The sequence below is a fragment of the Podarcis raffonei genome, chromosome 9 (assembly GCF_027172205.1).
Source record: "Podarcis raffonei isolate rPodRaf1 chromosome 9, rPodRaf1.pri, whole genome shotgun sequence".
Classification (NCBI taxonomy): domain Eukaryota; kingdom Metazoa; phylum Chordata; class Lepidosauria; order Squamata; family Lacertidae; genus Podarcis; species Podarcis raffonei.
This window is the reverse complement of record NC_070610.1, coordinates 4,383,395-4,401,320: the sequence shown is the minus strand read 5'-3', so window position 1 is coordinate 4,401,320 and position 17,926 is coordinate 4,383,395. Positions and strand designations below refer to the sequence as shown.

General features: G+C 41.0%; 1 protein-coding gene across 4 annotated transcripts in view; it reads right to left on the bottom strand.

Moving 5' to 3' along the window:
* CPEB2 (cytoplasmic polyadenylation element binding protein 2) overlaps positions 1–17,926 on the bottom strand; it is a 76,502-nt gene that overhangs the window by 16,231 nt on the left and 42,345 nt on the right. For 2 of the 4 annotated variants that reach the window (XM_053404506.1, XM_053404507.1), the window contains exons 5-6: positions 10,905–10,928; positions 1,811–1,981 (exon numbers count right to left, since the gene is read on the bottom strand). In XM_053404506.1, the coding sequence (XP_053260481.1) occupies positions 1,811–1,981; positions 10,905–10,928 (195 nt within the window). The remainder of the gene's footprint in view (positions 1–1,810; positions 1,982–10,904; positions 10,929–17,926) is intronic. The other 2 variants (XM_053404508.1, XM_053404509.1) reach the window with 1 other exon arrangement.

Sequence of the window (17,926 nt, the reverse complement as noted above, 5' to 3'; positions counted from 1 at the left end):
TTAAGTCTAACGTAATGTAGGGGACGCGGGTGGCACTGTGGTTTAAACCACAGAGCCCAGGGCTTGCCGATCAGAAGGTCAGCGGTTTGAATCCCCGCAACGGAGTGAGCTCAGTTCCAGCTCCTGCCCACCTAGCAGTTCGAAAGCACGAAGTGCAAGTAGATAACTAGGTACCACACCGGCGGGAAGGTAAACGGCGTTTCCGTGCGCTGCTCTGGTTCACCAGAAGCGGCTTTGTCATGCTGAACAACATCAAACCTAGTGTTATGTAAAATACAATTGATGAAGCCCAGGAGGGCGAAACAAGGCATTATTCCGGAAATCCTTGTCAAGATTCTGTGGAACTGTAGTAAGCTTCCATTTGGATTTTATGAACATACAAAGACATATGTGGAACAGAAACTAGCAGATATTTGGACTCTATGAATGAACTGATCTACTGGGACTTCTGTTTACATTGTTGTACTTTATGTGTTGCTTATGTGCAAGAGAAGTATTTGCTACTGTGATAAAAATACAGAAGAAAATTGTTTATGTGAATGCACAGCCGGTTACATTTTGTGTATTTGTTGGGCTTAGTCATCCTGGCCACATGACCTCGAAGCTGTCTGTGGACAAACGCCGGCTCCCTCGGCCTGTAGAGCATGATGAGCACCTAACCCCAGAGTTGTTCGCAACTGGACCTAATGGTCAGGGGTCCTTTACCTTTAACATAATGTAATTTTAAATGGCTCACATTGAAAGTAGTTCTGTGTGAACTCTCTTCCATGGAACCATTTGGGTTTACTAAACATTCCCGTTGGACAATCTTTGAACACTGCATTTAAAATGATTGCTTGCAAATCCCCGGATGGTTTTCCACACACAGAAGCCCACCGACCTCTCACGAGTAAAAGCATCTACTTGCCTTTGTAAAAGAGAGATGGGTAACTGAAGGCAGAGGCGGCTCACAGTAGACCACACTGGCAGGAGCTTGAGACAATGCTCCTGAGCGCAGGAGTACTGTATGGAGTTTGTGACAGTTACGCTTCCCCCACCACTTCCCCCAGGAAAGCCCACTTCTCTTTACCATTAAATTGGAACAAATATCAATTTGTTTTTCTGTGGATCGATGCATGTTTTGATTCATTGGTAAAGAATGGGTTTTCCCAGGGAAAGTGGCGGGACAAATGAAAAACCACTCGGTCCCATGCCTACAAAGGATTGGACAAGCAGAAAACTTATTGTGCTTTCTAGGAATGGGACAAGCGGAAGTGAAGAGGAGTCCATAGTCCGGCAGGCTAGTTGCAGCCTTTGCAAAGGAAGAGGATTTGAGGGGGTTGATTGTAAAGGTTAAAGAAGGAATTGGCAGGGAGGATAGACCCCATTTTAAGGGGGGTCTGGGACCAACTTGAAACGAGGTGCCCATTTTCAAAGCTTTTTTGGCCTCACTTATTTAAAATATGAAACTATAATTAAACTAGCTTTTCAGAGCCTTGAAAACCAAACTCTTATAGACATACTTTTATTGATATATCTTTCAAAAACATGGAAAGACAATACAAAAGCAGCAATGCTTTATTTTTAAACTGTTTGTGCCAATTGCATTCCTGTTCTTGGAAGGGGCAAGCTCGCCCTGCTACCTTCTAGAGGCAAGAGACTAAGGGTGGTTTATTCCTTTGGGAGTGTGGACCATGTGCTATAAAGTTTACTTTGAAGTTAATCTTATTGATTTCAGTAAAGCTTACTTCCAGGTAAGTGCATATAGGATCGCAGTATCAATTCCATATCTATTTGGTTTTTCCAAGACCCCCCCAACTGAGCAACTCACCTTCATCAATATCTGGAGGAAGACCACCAACAAACACCTTCCGAGAGAAACGTTCTATCCGTTCTCCATTCTGATGAGCAGAATAGCATGTAGGTGAATTCAACACGCCTACTTGGTCACTATGACCATCATCCAGTAAGCCATCATCTATTGGAAAGAGGGAAGAACGACCTGGGGGCGGGGGGAGAAAGAGAGAGCAGAATTCAGTGTTATTTATGGATTCTTTATTCAAACCTCTAATGGTCAGACTAGATGTCATTGAAAGCTTCACGCTGGAGATCAGTAGCTTTGGGACCATGATACGGGAGGAAAAAGTTAAAAACACACCTGCTACATGGCATAGTCCCAATTCTGACACGCACACCTCCCCGTGTTTAAAAATAGGTATGGGTTTTTTGCATGGGGTTTACGTTCTGCCTTGCCCCCTTTTCTGGCCACTTCCAGGTCGTGGAATGAACAGATGCGCAGTCGCAGACTTGGATAAGTATAAAACCGTCATTGCCTGTATGAGAAATATGTATTCACAAATTTTATGTATCATGCAGTTGGACCCTTAGTAGCCTTGGGCATGCTACTATCTCTCACAATCAGCATTCTCAGCTGCAAGCTGAAGACAATAATAGACATCCCTATAAAGCTGCCATATGGATTACTAAGATCACATAAGTGAAGTGTTAATGCACTATACAAATGCCAATTCTGCAATAAGAAAGAAAGAAAGAAAGAAAGGAAGGAAGGAAGGAAGGAAGGAAGGAAGGAGGAAGGAAGGAAGGTAGGTTAAAGGAATTATGTTTTCAAATACAAAAAAATCATTTTTGCCAATTTTAAAATATTTAAGGAGAGCAAATTTCAAAAGTAAAGCAAAAGATTAATGTGTTGCTTTAATAAAACTATATTGTTTTGAATAAATATAATTAGAACTGTTGCAATATCGGTGCTTCAGAGTTCAGGCTGTGATCCATTGTGGGATTACCATTTTAACCAATGTGGAACTCGCATGCTTAAACAAATACAGAATCCATTTACAAAAGCCACGCTTACAATATAGAATTCATAGCAGTCCTGTCTTTCCCTGGTTTGTTCTCCATTAATCCCTTTGCAATACTATCCAGGCCTAGTTGCTGTTATACTGAAGCAAAACATTAACTAGGATAAAAAGGACAGTTTGTTTAAGAGATTTCTTTTAGTGGGCATTGCTCTCCAGTTACAATAGAACAGATCTGGGTAGTAAGAGCTTGGCTGGGTACATAAAGGTCAGCTGGCTCATTCTGTTGTTGAACCGATGCTTGTAGGGCCCTAACTAGCTTTGAAGTTGCAGTAATATTTTACCAGGGTAGGAGAAAAAGGAATTGCAGCTACTTTTTATAAAAGATTACTTGATATCCAGATGGGACCTTTAGTAGGATTACATACACCCACACCCACTTACGTGCATTCCCCTAGAGTGCAACCACATCTACACACGTCATAGTTAAATAAATGATTCTGGGATTTCTGAAACAGCAAAATGTTATTTATAAATTGTTTAATAAAATTATTATTTTTTTAAAAAGTAAGAAATTAATAAGTATTGGTGCTTCAGATAGCACAGAATTAATTTTAATATGAAAACATCCTAAAAACTAGCAAGTAAACAGTCCAATAAGTTCCATTTGCCAGCAATTGTCAAACTGCACATAAAAGCAGAGGGATGTCGTACATATTGCTAAATCTCCTATGTTCCAATGAAACTGGGCATAGATGCCTAACTGACTGGTTCAGAGGAAACTACAGAAGATACAGTGGTGGCTCGCAAGACGAAATTAATTCGTTCCACAAGTTTTTTCTTCTTGCGAGTTTTTCGTCTTGCGAAGCACGGTTTCCCATAGGAATGCATTGAAAATCAATTAATGCGTTCCTATGGAGACCGCTTGCCAGGCTGGCGGTGCGGAGAAGGGCTTTTCTCCCCACTGCAAGCCTTCAAGACAGGTACGGGAACAGAGGGGAAGGCGCGCAGCGCTTCTCCTCTGTTCCCGGGGCTTGCGGTGGGAGGAGGGTTTTTCCTCCCCACCGCCAACATTCAGAACAGCATTCTGAATGTTGGCGGTGGGAAGGAAAACCCTCCTCCCACCGCAAGTCTTCAGGACAGCCATCCGAAGGCTGGCGCAGGGAGGAGGTCTCTTCGCCCCACCGCCAGCCTTCGGAGGAGCCTTCCGAAGCCTGGCGGCGGGAGGAGGTCTCTCCGCCCCACCGCCAGCCTTCGGAGCAGCCTTCCGAAGCCTGGCGGCGGGAGGAGGTCTCTCCGCCCCACCGCCAGCCTTCGGAGCAGCCTTCCGAAGGCTGGCGGCGGGAGGAGGTCTCTCCGCCCCACCGCCAGCCTTCGGAGGAGCCTTCCGAAGGCTGGCGGCGGGAGGAGGTCTCTCCGCCCCACCGCCAGCCTTCGGAGGAGCCTTCCGAAGGCTGGCGGCGGGAGGAGGTCTCTCCGCCCCACCGCCAGCCTTCGGAGGAGGTCCGAGGACAGTGGGGAAGACGCGCTGCGCTTCTCCGCTGTCCCGGAGATTTCCCTATGGGCTTTCGTCTTGCGAAGGAAGCCCATAGGGAAATTCGTTTTGCGAAGCGCCTCCAAAACGGAAAACCCTTTCGTCTAGCGGGTTTTTCGTCTTGTGAGGCGTTTTCAGAGTAGATTTTTCTCAGTTTATTGGGAAAGCTTTTGTGACTGAAACAAATTTTAATTCAGCTATGGTGTGAAAGCACCTGATTGGCACTGAGGCTCAGCAACCAGACAGGAGTTTGCTTGGAAACAAAAACACAAAACAGCAACCAAACAAACGAGACAATGCTCACCAGGTGCTGAAAAAAATATTATTCATTGGGTGGTGTCCAACAAACTCATTCCATCTGCGCAAGGATGTCGGATACCACACAATATTTACAAAAGCATTCCTATGCTCCGTTATTATGGCTAACACATTCTGAATATGACATCTCGTCACCAGAGGCAGTAGATACTTCTTGTATCCGGAATGAGAAGTTTCTTTGTCTTTTCAGAGAGCACTCCCAAAATACAAAGGAATGTTTCATTCAGAAGAAAAGTACTGCCTCTGATGAGAAGATGTCATACTCAAAATGTGTTTGCCATAACAGAACTTAGGAATGCTTTCTAAATAAAGTACTCATTTTTTAGTACTTGCCAAGGTATGCCTTTTCGTTTTGTTTGGTATTGTTGCCCTTCTTTTTTTCTACAGATTGCCTATGAACTCATTATGCTCGCAATGCCTCCTTTAAGGAAATAAACATAAACAAGGTGGTGGCTGTTTTCAAAAAAGAGGGAAGGGGAAATATTGTATGTAAATGAAATTTATCCAGACTCGTTTCTGAGTATTTAAATAGCAAAGTGGCTCACTGTGACTTATTTGTGAGGGAATTTCACAGAGTGAAACAATCAGATGCCCTTTAATATGGGCTCCACATTGTTTTCAGTGCAAAAAGAGCTGTTTCCACGAGAGCGTTAGTTACTTCTGCTTGGATTGGTTTCCATTAGTGAGGCCAAGGATGCTGACAGGGTGCTTGGAGGGGTATGACTTACACTTGTGCACTCAACCTTTGTGCATCTTGGCTGGACAGGGTAAAGAGGATGATTGGCTGGGTCCAGGAGACAATGAATGCTTCACTGAGAAATGAACCAAATTTTGGTTGCCTTGATGGCAACAGTTATGAGGCACTCCTGTAGAAGCTGTTTTTGGCCACTGATGATTTTGGTAACAATTGACTGTTCACTGATAACTTTTCCCCCAGGGAGTCTCTCCAGCAGTTAGTAACAATTTAGCTCCAGAAATCCTAGATGAAGCTGAATATCTAAACCAATTTCAGTGTGACTTTCAACCTTGCATGGAACACTTGAGCCACCCTTATGAAAGATCTACACAGGAACAGAGACAGAGGGGGCCAACCCTGTCTATTTTTTTATTAAAAAAATCTTTCAAGTAAAGAAGAAGGTGGTGGTGGTAGACAGTTGGCCTGCCCTATGATGCTTATGTTAAGAGTTTCCCAGGCTATTTAACATAAAACCACCAAATGAGGTCATTTGGAGATTTGGAATAAAGCATAGTAAGTATTATACAGAAGACACCTGCATTTATCCTTCAAATCCAATCCAAGTGGGGTTGTGAATATTCGGAACAGGTATTTGGAGCTAGTAATGGTCTAATAAACCGAGACTCAAACTAGATAAAGCTAAGATATAACAAAAGTAATGTTTGTTGGTGTGAATTGACCAGAAAATAAAAGGGATGGTCTGCCTTGGATGGGGTTCTACTCCTATTAAATAATCTGGTCCACAATTTGTGTGATGCCTTAAAATCGGGCATTGCAGATTATATGTAGATGTTTTAGATGGGATGAAGTGTTTTGGCTGCTAGGATATGCCAGTTACAATCTTTATTAAAGATATGTGCCTAGCTAGAGTCACTCATGCCTTGGCAACATCCAAGCTGGAGTACTGTAATTAACTTTACATGTGACAACAACTATTATTTGGGGACCACAAATAATTCAGAATGCAGTTGCTAGGTTGTTTGCTAGGACATCTAGAAATGAGTATACTTCACCTGTAAATGAAGATCTTTCATAGTTCATGTCCAGTGACAATTGGTTTTGATCTATAAAGTTCCATAAGGCCATGGACCATGATATCTATTCCCTTATGGCTGCTAAACTATCTGCTGAAGACCCGGTTCTTCATTTCCCCACCATAGGAGTGAGCTGAGCAACTTCTTGGAATTTTCTTGTTGTTTTGAAGACCACACTCCCCGATACCTATTCACCAAACTTGATGGTTAGGCACCAGGAAAAAACAGTTACTTAATTTGCTGCTGGAGATGACTCATTTGTCATTATTTTACTGTTATTTATACTGTATCTATTATTTCATATGAAATTGTGAGCAACCTGGAAGGCTGAAAGTCAGACCAAAAATATTTTAAACAAAACGAAAAGGATCTAGGAGTCTTGGTTGACCACAAACTTGACATGAGCCAACAGTGTGACGCGGCAGCTAAAAAAGCCAATGCAATTCTGGGCTGCATCAATAGGAGTATAGCATCTAGATCAAGGGAAGTAATAGTGCCACTGTATTCTGCTCTGGTCAGACCTCACCTGGAGTACTGTGTCCAGTTCTGGGCGCCACAGTTCAAGAAGGACACTGACAAACTGGAACGTGTCCAGAGAAGGGCAACCAAAATGGTCAAAGGCCTGGAAACGATGCCTTATGAGGAACGGCTAAGGGAGCTGGGCATGTTTAGCCTGGAGAAGAGGAGGTTAAGGGGTGATATGATAGCCATGTTCAAATATATAAAAGGATGTTACATAGAGGAGGGAGAAAGGTTGTTTTCTGCTGCTCCAGAGAAGCAGACACGGAGCAATGGATCCAAACTGCAGGAAAGAAGATTCCACCTAAACATTAGGAAGAACTTCCTGACAGTAAGAGCTGTTCGACAGTGGAATTTGCTGCCAAGGAGTGTGGTGGAGTCTCCTTCTTTGGAGGTCTTTAAGCAGAGGCTTGACAACCATATGTCAGGAGTGCTCTGATGGTGTTTCCTGCTTGGCAGGGGGTTGGACTCGATGGCCCTTGTGGTCTCTTCCAGCTCTAAGATTCTATGATTCATAGGATTCTAAAACAAACAAAAGACTTAGGATGCAATTTCATGATTGTGGAGTCATGTTATCATGAGGTTCCTTGCAAGACTATGCAGGACACCACCCTAAAAGAGGTAGTGGAAAGATGCACTTTTGCCCTAGAGGAAAGAAATATTTGAAAAAAGGAACGGAAGAATTATAACCAAACCAAAAGAATCTGAATAAAACTATGGTGAACTGATACGAATGCCAACTCCACAAAGCAGGAGAAAAGAACATTTACCATGCTGTTAGCCTCTTAACCCAAAAAGCTCATGTTGTCATAGCAACAACACCCACATAATTAAGAAAACACCACAAAGTGAAGTGCAAAGGGCAGAATGAGAGTCAAAAGTTCTCTCTTTTGCATACATAACGTCTTTCATCAATACATATTAACAAAGAAACATCCTCCATTGGAAACAGGGTGATATCCAATGCTGTCTGTGCACAAGCAGGACAGACTTCCATTTATGTGGTGAGGGTTCCTCCTCCTGCACTCCTTTCTGCGGCCCCCACCCCCACCAAGGTGTCCCTAAAATCTGCTCCAGAGGGTTGGGGGAACCTTCATTTTAAGGGAACATTTTAAGGGAACACAGGTGGGAGAAGACAAAGTGTTAAGTTTGCTTCCGTGATGTTGGATATTACTGAGACAGGTGTGTGTGTGTGTGTGTGTGCGCGCGCACGCGCAAGCATACATGTTCACCAGCCAATATGCACAAAGCTTCCCAAATGATAGCGGTTGGCACCCACTCACTCACCTCCAAGTATTTGGAACAAATTAGCCAGCTACAAAATGGCACCCTGGTAAGGAAGTGGATGACCTATAAGGATTATTGGTCCTTTGCGTATTTCACCTTTGGCTGTGATTTGCAAAGTGTGGGCCATGCAACTGCTATCAGAAATAATATAGTATCAGAGATTTAAGACACAAGTTTCATCTGGATTCTGTGCGGAGTGGCAGGCGTGGTGTGGTGACATGGATACCACTGAATTTCTTGGTCCTTTCAGTAAGTTATGTGGAATTAATGAGGATGTGTTTGTTCTATCCAACATAGTGAGCCACTGAAAAATATGTAACCATGGATACATATGCATTTTATGTATCTTGGAGAATATCAAATTTAGCTACCCAGGTGAGAGCACCTGAAACTGCAGGTTATGATTTTCAGCCACCTAAATATGGGAGTTTACATTCTGGAATGCTACATATTCTCCAAAACAAGAAGGCAATGCTACCCAATTTGGCTTCGTAGGGACCAGGGGCACTTTTCCCCATCTCCCACTGGAACACCAACTATGAACTTATATAGAGGTAACATACCTTTGCCACAGCTATACATGCACTAGTGACTTCCAGGTTAGGCTACTATGATACTCTATATAAGGGGTTGCCTTTGAAGACTGTTCAAAAACGTCAACAGGTACAAAATGTGGCTGTCTTGACTACTCATTGGGCCCAGGTGGATGGAACAATTTCACCAAAATTGTACCAGCTGAACTGGTTACCAGTGCATTACCACTGGTGATGACCTTTAAAGCCCTAAACAGCTTGAAAGTAAGTTACTTTAAGAGCTACCTTGCACTTGATCTGCCTATCTATTCATTAAGATCTACTTCAGAGGCCCATTTCAGACACCTACCTATTAAAAAAAATTAGGCACATGGAAACAGGCCTTTTCAGCAGCTAATTATGGAACTCAATTCAAAGCAAGATATCGCTACTTTTAAATGAGCCTTGAAGACTCATTTTTTGTGATCTTTGAGGGCTAATCTAGGATCTGTAAATCGGATACTCATTTTGCTGACTGAGCTAGATTATTTTTAATTTATTGTATGGTTTGTATGTTTTTGGATGTAACTGTGTATTTTTAAATGATTTTATTGTTTGATTCTATGGGTATATTTATGCACAGTTGCAAACGAGATTGGGAGGCAGTGGTGCCTAAAAAGTGGGCTAAAAACCTGTGAAATATATAAAGAACATAAATCTGAAAGTCCATTCAGCATCTAACAGGGACTAATCTAATTAAGTCTATACATTTCCTTCTGTAAACCATATTGGGGCAGTTAAAATATGAAAGTATCATGCCTTTAACATCACACCAACCTTTTCTCTTTTCCCTCCCATGTTATATTGTTAGACTTTAGCCTGATGGAGATGTTTGAGAAGTCAATCACTTTCTCAGTATTTTATGATGGTTCACTTGGTCCTAATAACTGTATTGCCCCATTGTGGATTTTGGGTCATGGTGACAAGAATCTCTTTGCTGTGGTGTTTCCCCATATTGTTCTTAATTTAAACCAATATATTATTTACCAATGCCCATTGCCATTAGATAGTGGAAATCACTTATGTGTCTCAAGCAATGAGTCCCACAGAACATGTTTTATTTTAGTGCTATATTTACAGGAAAGTACATATAGCATTGCTTGAGATAACCATGGCTTTCCAGTGTTGCAAAACTGGTTAAAATTTCAGATATGGACCTTCTCAGCATCAGCAATTACATTCTCTTTTGCTGTAGTCCATGGTCCACTTTGAGAAGGCTATTCTTTTCTTATCATGACTCCAAAATACATTCATTTCAATACTTCAGTTTAGAGTTTATCTTGTCTCACGGTTTCAAGGCAGGCCAAGCCAGGACACTTCAAAAGCAGGTGGTAAAACAACAGTAGTCTCCCCATTATGCACTACAGTAATCTAACCTTAATATTATGTAGCTTGGACAATTCAAACCCAGTTACTAGGTCCAAATATACAGTTTCATGAGGGACTTGCTCCAGTCCCTATGGTTGGAAATCTGATTAACCAAATGTAATCAAAATCCATCCATGATCATCTGTGATCCATTCATGATTATTCTCTCTCTATAGACAGGTGGTCTTAGCCTTTCCTTTACACGGCACCAAACTATTTTCCTTCATGACCCAGGCACTCGGCCGTGAAATTAATATTTACCCTATTAATAAGTCATTTAAGCTGAGTATATCTGAGAATCATGGTTTGACATCTGAACCACTAGAAGTGGAGCTATGCTTCTAAGAGTTGTTTTAGTCTATATAAAACTGTATATTGAATCTGAAACTTGCTGATGGAATGAAACAACTTTTTTAGGAGGGGAAGGTGTGTTTTTTAAGAAGCCTATTCAGGAAGTATTTAATGTAAACAATAATGTGAATAAGGAGGGAGGGAAATCAAGCATCAACATTTAGATAATACTAAAATCAGTATCTAAAGCAGATAAAGATTTTGCTGAAGTGTGGTCATGCAAAATGAAAGGAACAATCTATTATTAAAAATCAATTGTTAGTCTACCACCAACTTCAACGAGAAGTAAATGGCACCTTCAGAAGCACTGATTTGGAGTAATTATCAGAATAACAGCCAATCTAACCCCAATCAGCATTAGATTTATTATAGGAAACAGAAGGGAATTACCTCGTCTTCGCCCATAACTCCTTGCTGCATGTAAACAAAGGACAAATGGTAAAACATTTGGAAATACAAATATAATGTAAGTGATTTGTGTGTATACCAAATTTAGTCTGCAGTGTTTGTTTATGATGTGCATTTTTACTTTCATTTGATAATGAGCACCAGAGACACTTCCTATGCAAGTATGAAAATGGTTTGGATAATTTTATTTAAATTTTAATATTTTAATGCCTTATAAATTCTGTTCGTATTAGTTGTAACAAATATCACACACTGCGTGTAAATATTTTTAAACTGTGTTTCCCATTTTCAGCTTTCAGGATGGAGTATAAACAAGATGAACAGAGCTTTACTCTTAACAGAGAGCACTTTGATTCTTTTCAGTGTCGAAATATGCAAATGAATCTGAGAAATGTCCTGACTCTTGGGACATTTTGTACTTCTTTTGCAGTGGTAATACAAATACTATAAGCTATGACCTTCATTTGCCATGAAAACAGCTGGAAGAAAATTAACTCAAAGGCTTTTGTCTCAAACAAAAGACTCCTTTTGATCTTAGATTAGTCTTGCAGATAAGTAAAAAAAACCTCTTTCCCTGGCAACTCAAGTGTGACAGAATCACTGCTGACTTTTTTGCAGTTTAAAGGCTCAGAGTGTTTCACATATAGCTGTAATAGAAGTCCTGATCTCTCTCTGGGCCCTCTACTCTGGCCACAAATAGCCACATGACATTATTGTGCCAGACTCTGTTCTCTCCAATTTTTAAAAGTGTGGAAAAGTATCATGCATAGGTATGGAAACCTTGGAATGCCACTGCCTGTCTGTGTCAGTAATAGAGCCAGGTCGTCTGACTTTGGATAAGGGAGCTTCTTATGGACTAAAAGTCATTCTAGCCCTAACTCCTACTTCCAGCTACTCTAGCACAGAAGAACTAGCATATGCTGTGCATGCACTTACTTTCTCTCTCTCTCTCACACACAGCTTTTTCACCTCATATGGGTCTTCCAGAGAATAAGAATATACAATATACAAAATTTAAAACATTCATTAAAATATTAGAGAATTAAACATAAGAGCAGCATTCACAGTGCAAACAGCTGACTGTATGGGAATGGCTCGTGTGGTTCAATTCAGGCGTCAAGCAATGGCTTGAGGTAGTCATATTTTAGGACCTAAGCCACAGTATGAGCCCAACAGGTAAACCATGGTTTACAGCTACTTGTTCGCTTTCATTTCTTAGTATTTACATGCCATCCTCAAACAAAGTTCAATGGATTCTTACTACATTGACTTCACTCCTGTCAGCTATCACCCCCTGCGCAAAAAAGTCTCCCTCTCCAATATCATCAACCATACATGTATGCCGTATCATCCAAGTACAAGCGTATTTACCTAACAATTGTAGAAAAACAAAACAATTAGCTAAAATAATTGTTCAAACTACAGATAGAACAAAACTTATATTTCCATTGGATCTTGCAATAAAATAAAATAAAATAATAATAATAATAATAATAATAATAATTATTATTATTTATACCTGCCCATCTGGCTGGGTTTCCCCAGCCATTCTGGGTGGCTTCCAACAAAATATTAAAATACAATACTGCGTCATACATTAAAAGCTTCCCTAAACAATAATGGTACAATAATGTACCAGGGTTTTATATATGTATGTATACATGCACATAAAAGTCTTCAAAATAGAGAAATCCTCCTCTGGCAGACTGGAAATGTCTCTAGTATTCAATCATTAAGATACCCACAATATACAATGTCTAGCAGTGGCATCCTCCCAGGCCAGCGGCAATGGACTTGTTGATACAAGGGGAGAGTGGGGCAAGGTCAGGGCAGCTCTGGATTCATTGTGGAGCTGCCACCACCACCACAGAGCTTCCTTAACGTTGCTGCTGCCACCACCTTACCCCAACCTGATGAGCTTAGCGTCACCATCAATATACTACTGCCTCCCCTCCCCAGCCACAACTGTCATTTACTCACAAAGCCTAAGTACAGCTGTATTATCAAGTATGACCACATGCAGCAGGTTGTGGAAAGCACTCAAATGAGCCTAATTGCAAAATAAGAAGGAAAATAACTTATAATTTGTTGTGGTAGCACTAGAAGCATGGTAGCACTAGAAGGCTGTGGTGGTGGATTCTGACAAATGGTACTTCAGACTCCATGATGAAGCCACCTATTACCATGGCAGCACTTTGACATGACTAATGCAATCTGCTACAGAGAAGACTGCTGTGATGCCCTTAAAGCAGTAGAGAAAAATGATGAATGTTAACGAATTTCACCTTGACTGACACAGAGGAATAAACAGTCCATATGGCTTCTAAAAACTGCTCAACCAAGCCAGCTGCATATTTATTGATAGTTGCACAGGATGCAGGGCGTCTGCAAAAATATCATCCAGTATCTCACCACAGAGTAAAAAAACAACTATCAACCTTTTGGTACCTTAAACTCTTACATATTTGGCTGCAACTCTATATCAATAGAAGACATAACTCATGTACTCCTTGCGTGCCCTTTCTATGACGATCTCAGAAACCATTACATCCACCCATTGCTAAGATCGCAGAGGGGTAGGTCATCTCTTGCAAATACCTGTTTTTTGCTGTCTGATGTTGAGAGAGAGATATCCTTTAGAACATCTAAATTTCTTGTTAAGGCTTTACATATTTTGTGTAACAAAACTTGAGGGGGGAATGGGAAATGATTTATCCACTAGGGGTTGGGGAGTAGAAATGTTTATTAGTAGCAGTATTCCTGTTATTATTATTTTATGTGTGTAATGGCTGCTTGCTAAACACAATAAACCAAATTGACTGACTTAGGTGGAATCTACACACATATATATAAAAAAACCATTCTGAAAATGCTTTATTTAAAAAAAAGCATTTTAAAAAATACATCAATTTTTCCATAAGGCTCACCATCGCCACGTAGTGTCACATTGTATATTGCACTAAAACACACTTAAAACATTTTGTTTGCAGCTCTATAGCTGAGTCCTTAAACTCTTACTGTATTAAGCCATAAGCTTTCATGACCTAAGTCATCTTGAGAGGAACAGCTGTTTACACAACAGCACCAGGGTGGCGTCAAGACACTGTAAGCCTTGGACTGCTGCTTGGTTTACTGGAGACCTCTCCTGGCAATGAAACAGAACAGGAGACAACTGGAGCGCTTTAGGTTGGGAGGGCATAAGAGTACATAACTGGGCCTGCTGTGCAGCAGCAAGGGCAGCCTTCTTTGCTGCCTCCATCATGCCCTCAAGTATCTGTCCAGCAGAACATTTATGAGTAGTATCCCTATGAACTCAGTTTTAGAGACATTGGAAGCCCACTGTGCCATTTTTTGAGTCACTTTGAGGATAAAATTTCAGACTTGAATGCTGCTGCTGATTCAGTGCCTGTTGCTATGTCTAATGAACCTTCTTGTGGGATCAGTTTTAGTTGCTGACACCTGCCACCCGCAGCTGTGCAGCAAATCTTATGCTCTTTTGACTCTTGCCCTTCTAGGTCATGTGTACTACCCATGGCAAAATGATTGGGTGGATTCAGAGCATGACAGAGTGGTCCACATTGTCTTGGAAGAAATGATGGTGGAAGCTCTCCTTAAAAAGTAACTACCTCCTCTGGTCATTAAATAGCTCAGCTGGTTAGAGCATGGCGCTAATAATGCCAAGGTTGCAAGTCTGATCCTCATATGGAACAGCTACACATTTCTGCATTGCAGGAAGTTGGATTAGATGATCCTCAGGGTCCCTTCCAACTTTACAATTCTATGATTCTATGAATACACCTTTTCTAAGCAAGGTAATCAAGAGGATGGTGGTAGTTCAGCCCTCACCACTTGGCAAGCCTGACCCTGATAATCTCACAATTAGTCTATTGTAATGTACTACATGTGGGGCTATCCTGACACTTTTTGGGGAAGCTGCAGCTAGAGCAAAATACAGCTGATAGGGTGCTCAGTAGGACAACAGTTCTGAAATATATGCCCTGGCTGAATATTAGCCACCAGGTTAGGTTCAAGGTCCGTTTGCTAACATTTAAAGCCCCAAACAACTTGAAACCTGGCTACCTAGTTGACCACCTTCCCCAGCAAATCCAAGCTTTAAAGTCCTCTGAGGAGATTCTGCTGGGCATTCCACAATCAGTGGATTGTCACTTGGTAACAAAATGGGAGCAGGTCTTTGATAGTAACACCTTTCTAATATTCATTTAGCCAAGCTTTCCTGAACTCCAAATCCTAACTTTTAAATTCTTTTCAGTTTTACTTACGATATAAAATATATGTTTTTACTGAATTGTTAGAAAGTCTAATTTCAATGTTATTGTTGTATTGTTACATTAATGTTGGGTTTTTTCTGACTTATGTAAACAGTTTAGATACTTATTTATATTAAGCGGTATATACATTCTGTAACTAAATCTCAGCTGCACAAGCAATAAGGCCAACTCAGTCTACTGAATGGCTTGGTTGTCACACAAGTGTTTGTGGGGCCATAAGATGCCATGCTTTCTTCAAAGGTTGGGAAGGGCCAAGGAAAACGCATCCTGTGGCTCACTTGCTCAGCAAAGAAGGAAGACAAGAACTGTTTAACCCTATCGCCTCCATTGTGTATTTATCTGTCAAGAACTATATGAAAAGATGTTTCCACATTCTATCCAGAACAGAAAGCTGCAGGTATCTGCTTGCAATGTAGCAGAAATGTTAAGAGTTTTCTGTTCTATATTTAGAGGTGCAAGCATTTCACATTTTACAAATGCAAGAATAAAGTCACAAAAAATCTTAGCCCTGCATCTGAAATTATTGTCAGGGGTTTTATAACTACCAGAACATTCATAATGTAGAGCAAACACATATTGCCAAGCGGTAAATTGAGAGAAGCTCATCTATTTCTCACTTGTGTGCTAAAGTACATATTTAGGGAAGGAGGTTGTAAATATGAAACAGTGCTATTTCAAAGAGGTCATTAAAATTTGCTCCTGTCTTTGAAGTATTCTCTTTGGGGTGTGGCGGGGAATCTACCTTTTAAAAAATATGGTGGTATTATTGCTCTTAAGCTTCTAATGTCCTGTTTTACATTGCTGTTAAGTCTGTGAAGTCATCAATTTTGTATAATTACACACCTTAAAATCTAGATTACTCATACACACATCACCTAGCTAAGTCATCACAGAAAACTAACTTCAGGAATATTGTCAGGGAACTGCCATCGCAGCCAGGAGTGCAGGAAGGGCTCCCAAGCCATGCCGGAGAAGGTCCCAGCAGGAAAGGAGGGGACTCAGCGACCGGGGAAGGGAATCAGCGTTACACCAGGGAGAAAGGCGGGCAGAGGCGGGCTTCGGAGAGTTGGCTCCAGGACTCTTCACCAGAGACTAACGAGGAGAGTACGGGTCCTCCACTGCCCACACCCACCCTGCGCAGAAGACTTCCGCGCAGGGAGGCTAGGCGGAGACTATCCGTCAAGGAACTTTTATGTTGGAAGAAGTTCAGGAAACGCCCACTGACAGATTCTGCCAGTGACTGAGACAGACGCGAAATCAGGACTGTCCAGCCAGGGGAAGGTTTATCCAGGCAACCTCGCTGAGAGGGGCGGCAACATACGCACGAGCAACCCCAATTCCCATTACAAATATGTCTAAAGTTTCTCACTTAAAAACAAACACCTTTTAAGTTTGCACTCTGTAGTGATCTTGTGATTATGGGGCTAGAATCTTTTATTATTATGGGTCAAAGAAGCACATTGCACTGAGATTTTCTATTCTACTTCATTACAATTTCTAGTCAGTGTATTCTACAAATAGCTAGCAAGTTTTTGTAGTATGCAAACATCGATTTATTGTTCTTAAAGAATACACACACTCACAAAAATTGCAAATATTTAAATGGTTCGAGATGTATAAACAACACACCTGCACCAGAAATATAAACTCTGAAACATGTGGAGAAGCAGAGAGGAAAACTATAGAGATGCGATTCTATAGCTCACAAAAATTTATTCCCACCTTTTTTACTAATAAGATTATCAATTTACCAGCTATTCCAATTACCTATCTTGAGTGCTACCTTGGTAAGCGAAATATAAGTAAGTAACACAAACACATACGAAAAGCTTTACTTAAGGTCTCCAGCATTTTATCACATATTAGAGTGCATGTCAAGAAAAAAAAAATCATACCACATATTTATTAATACAACAACAGAAGAAAACCTTACCACTTGGTAAATTCGTATCAGGGAATAATTTCCAGCAAAAAAATCCTTTTAATCTAGCAGATCTTTACTACTGAGTGGTATTTTTAATTCTTTATTTCAGCAGCTGACATCTGCTGCTCAATCTGTAGAAGTTCTGGAATTCCAACATCTAGATTGCACTTTTTGTAAATATTCCTCCGATCCGGAAAATGCTTATGCTGGTCTAAACTACTTTTGGAGAAAATCTTCATATAGCACCATTTTAAACACCATTTGTACAGTTTGAAATGCATACTAAGTACTGGACTACCAACCTGCACAATTACCAATAATTAGATTAATATATTCTGCACACACGCACTTGTTTGTTTGAGTTTCCAAGGTGATCAAGGTGGTACAAATGGTTTTCCTCCTCCCCATTTCCTCCTCACAATAACCCTGTGAGGTAGGTTAGGGCGTTAGGCTAAGAGATGGTGACTGGCCCAAGGTCACCCAGTGAGCTTCATGGCTGAGTCTCTCAGGTCATAACCCAACATTCTAGCCATTATTTTTATATTGCTTAGTTTCTATATTTGTGTGTTTCAAAAGTTGTGGGGTGGGAAATCCCCTAATAAATAAATATAATATCTAATCTTTACAACATCCTGTAATACCTGATTTTTGCAACATCCTATCAATTCAAAGGATGCGGGTGGCGCTGTGGTCAAAACCTAGGCTTGCCGATCAGAAGGTCGGTGGTTCGAATCCCTGTGATGGGATGAGCTCCCGTTGCTCAGTCCCTGCTCCTGCCAACCTAGCAGTTC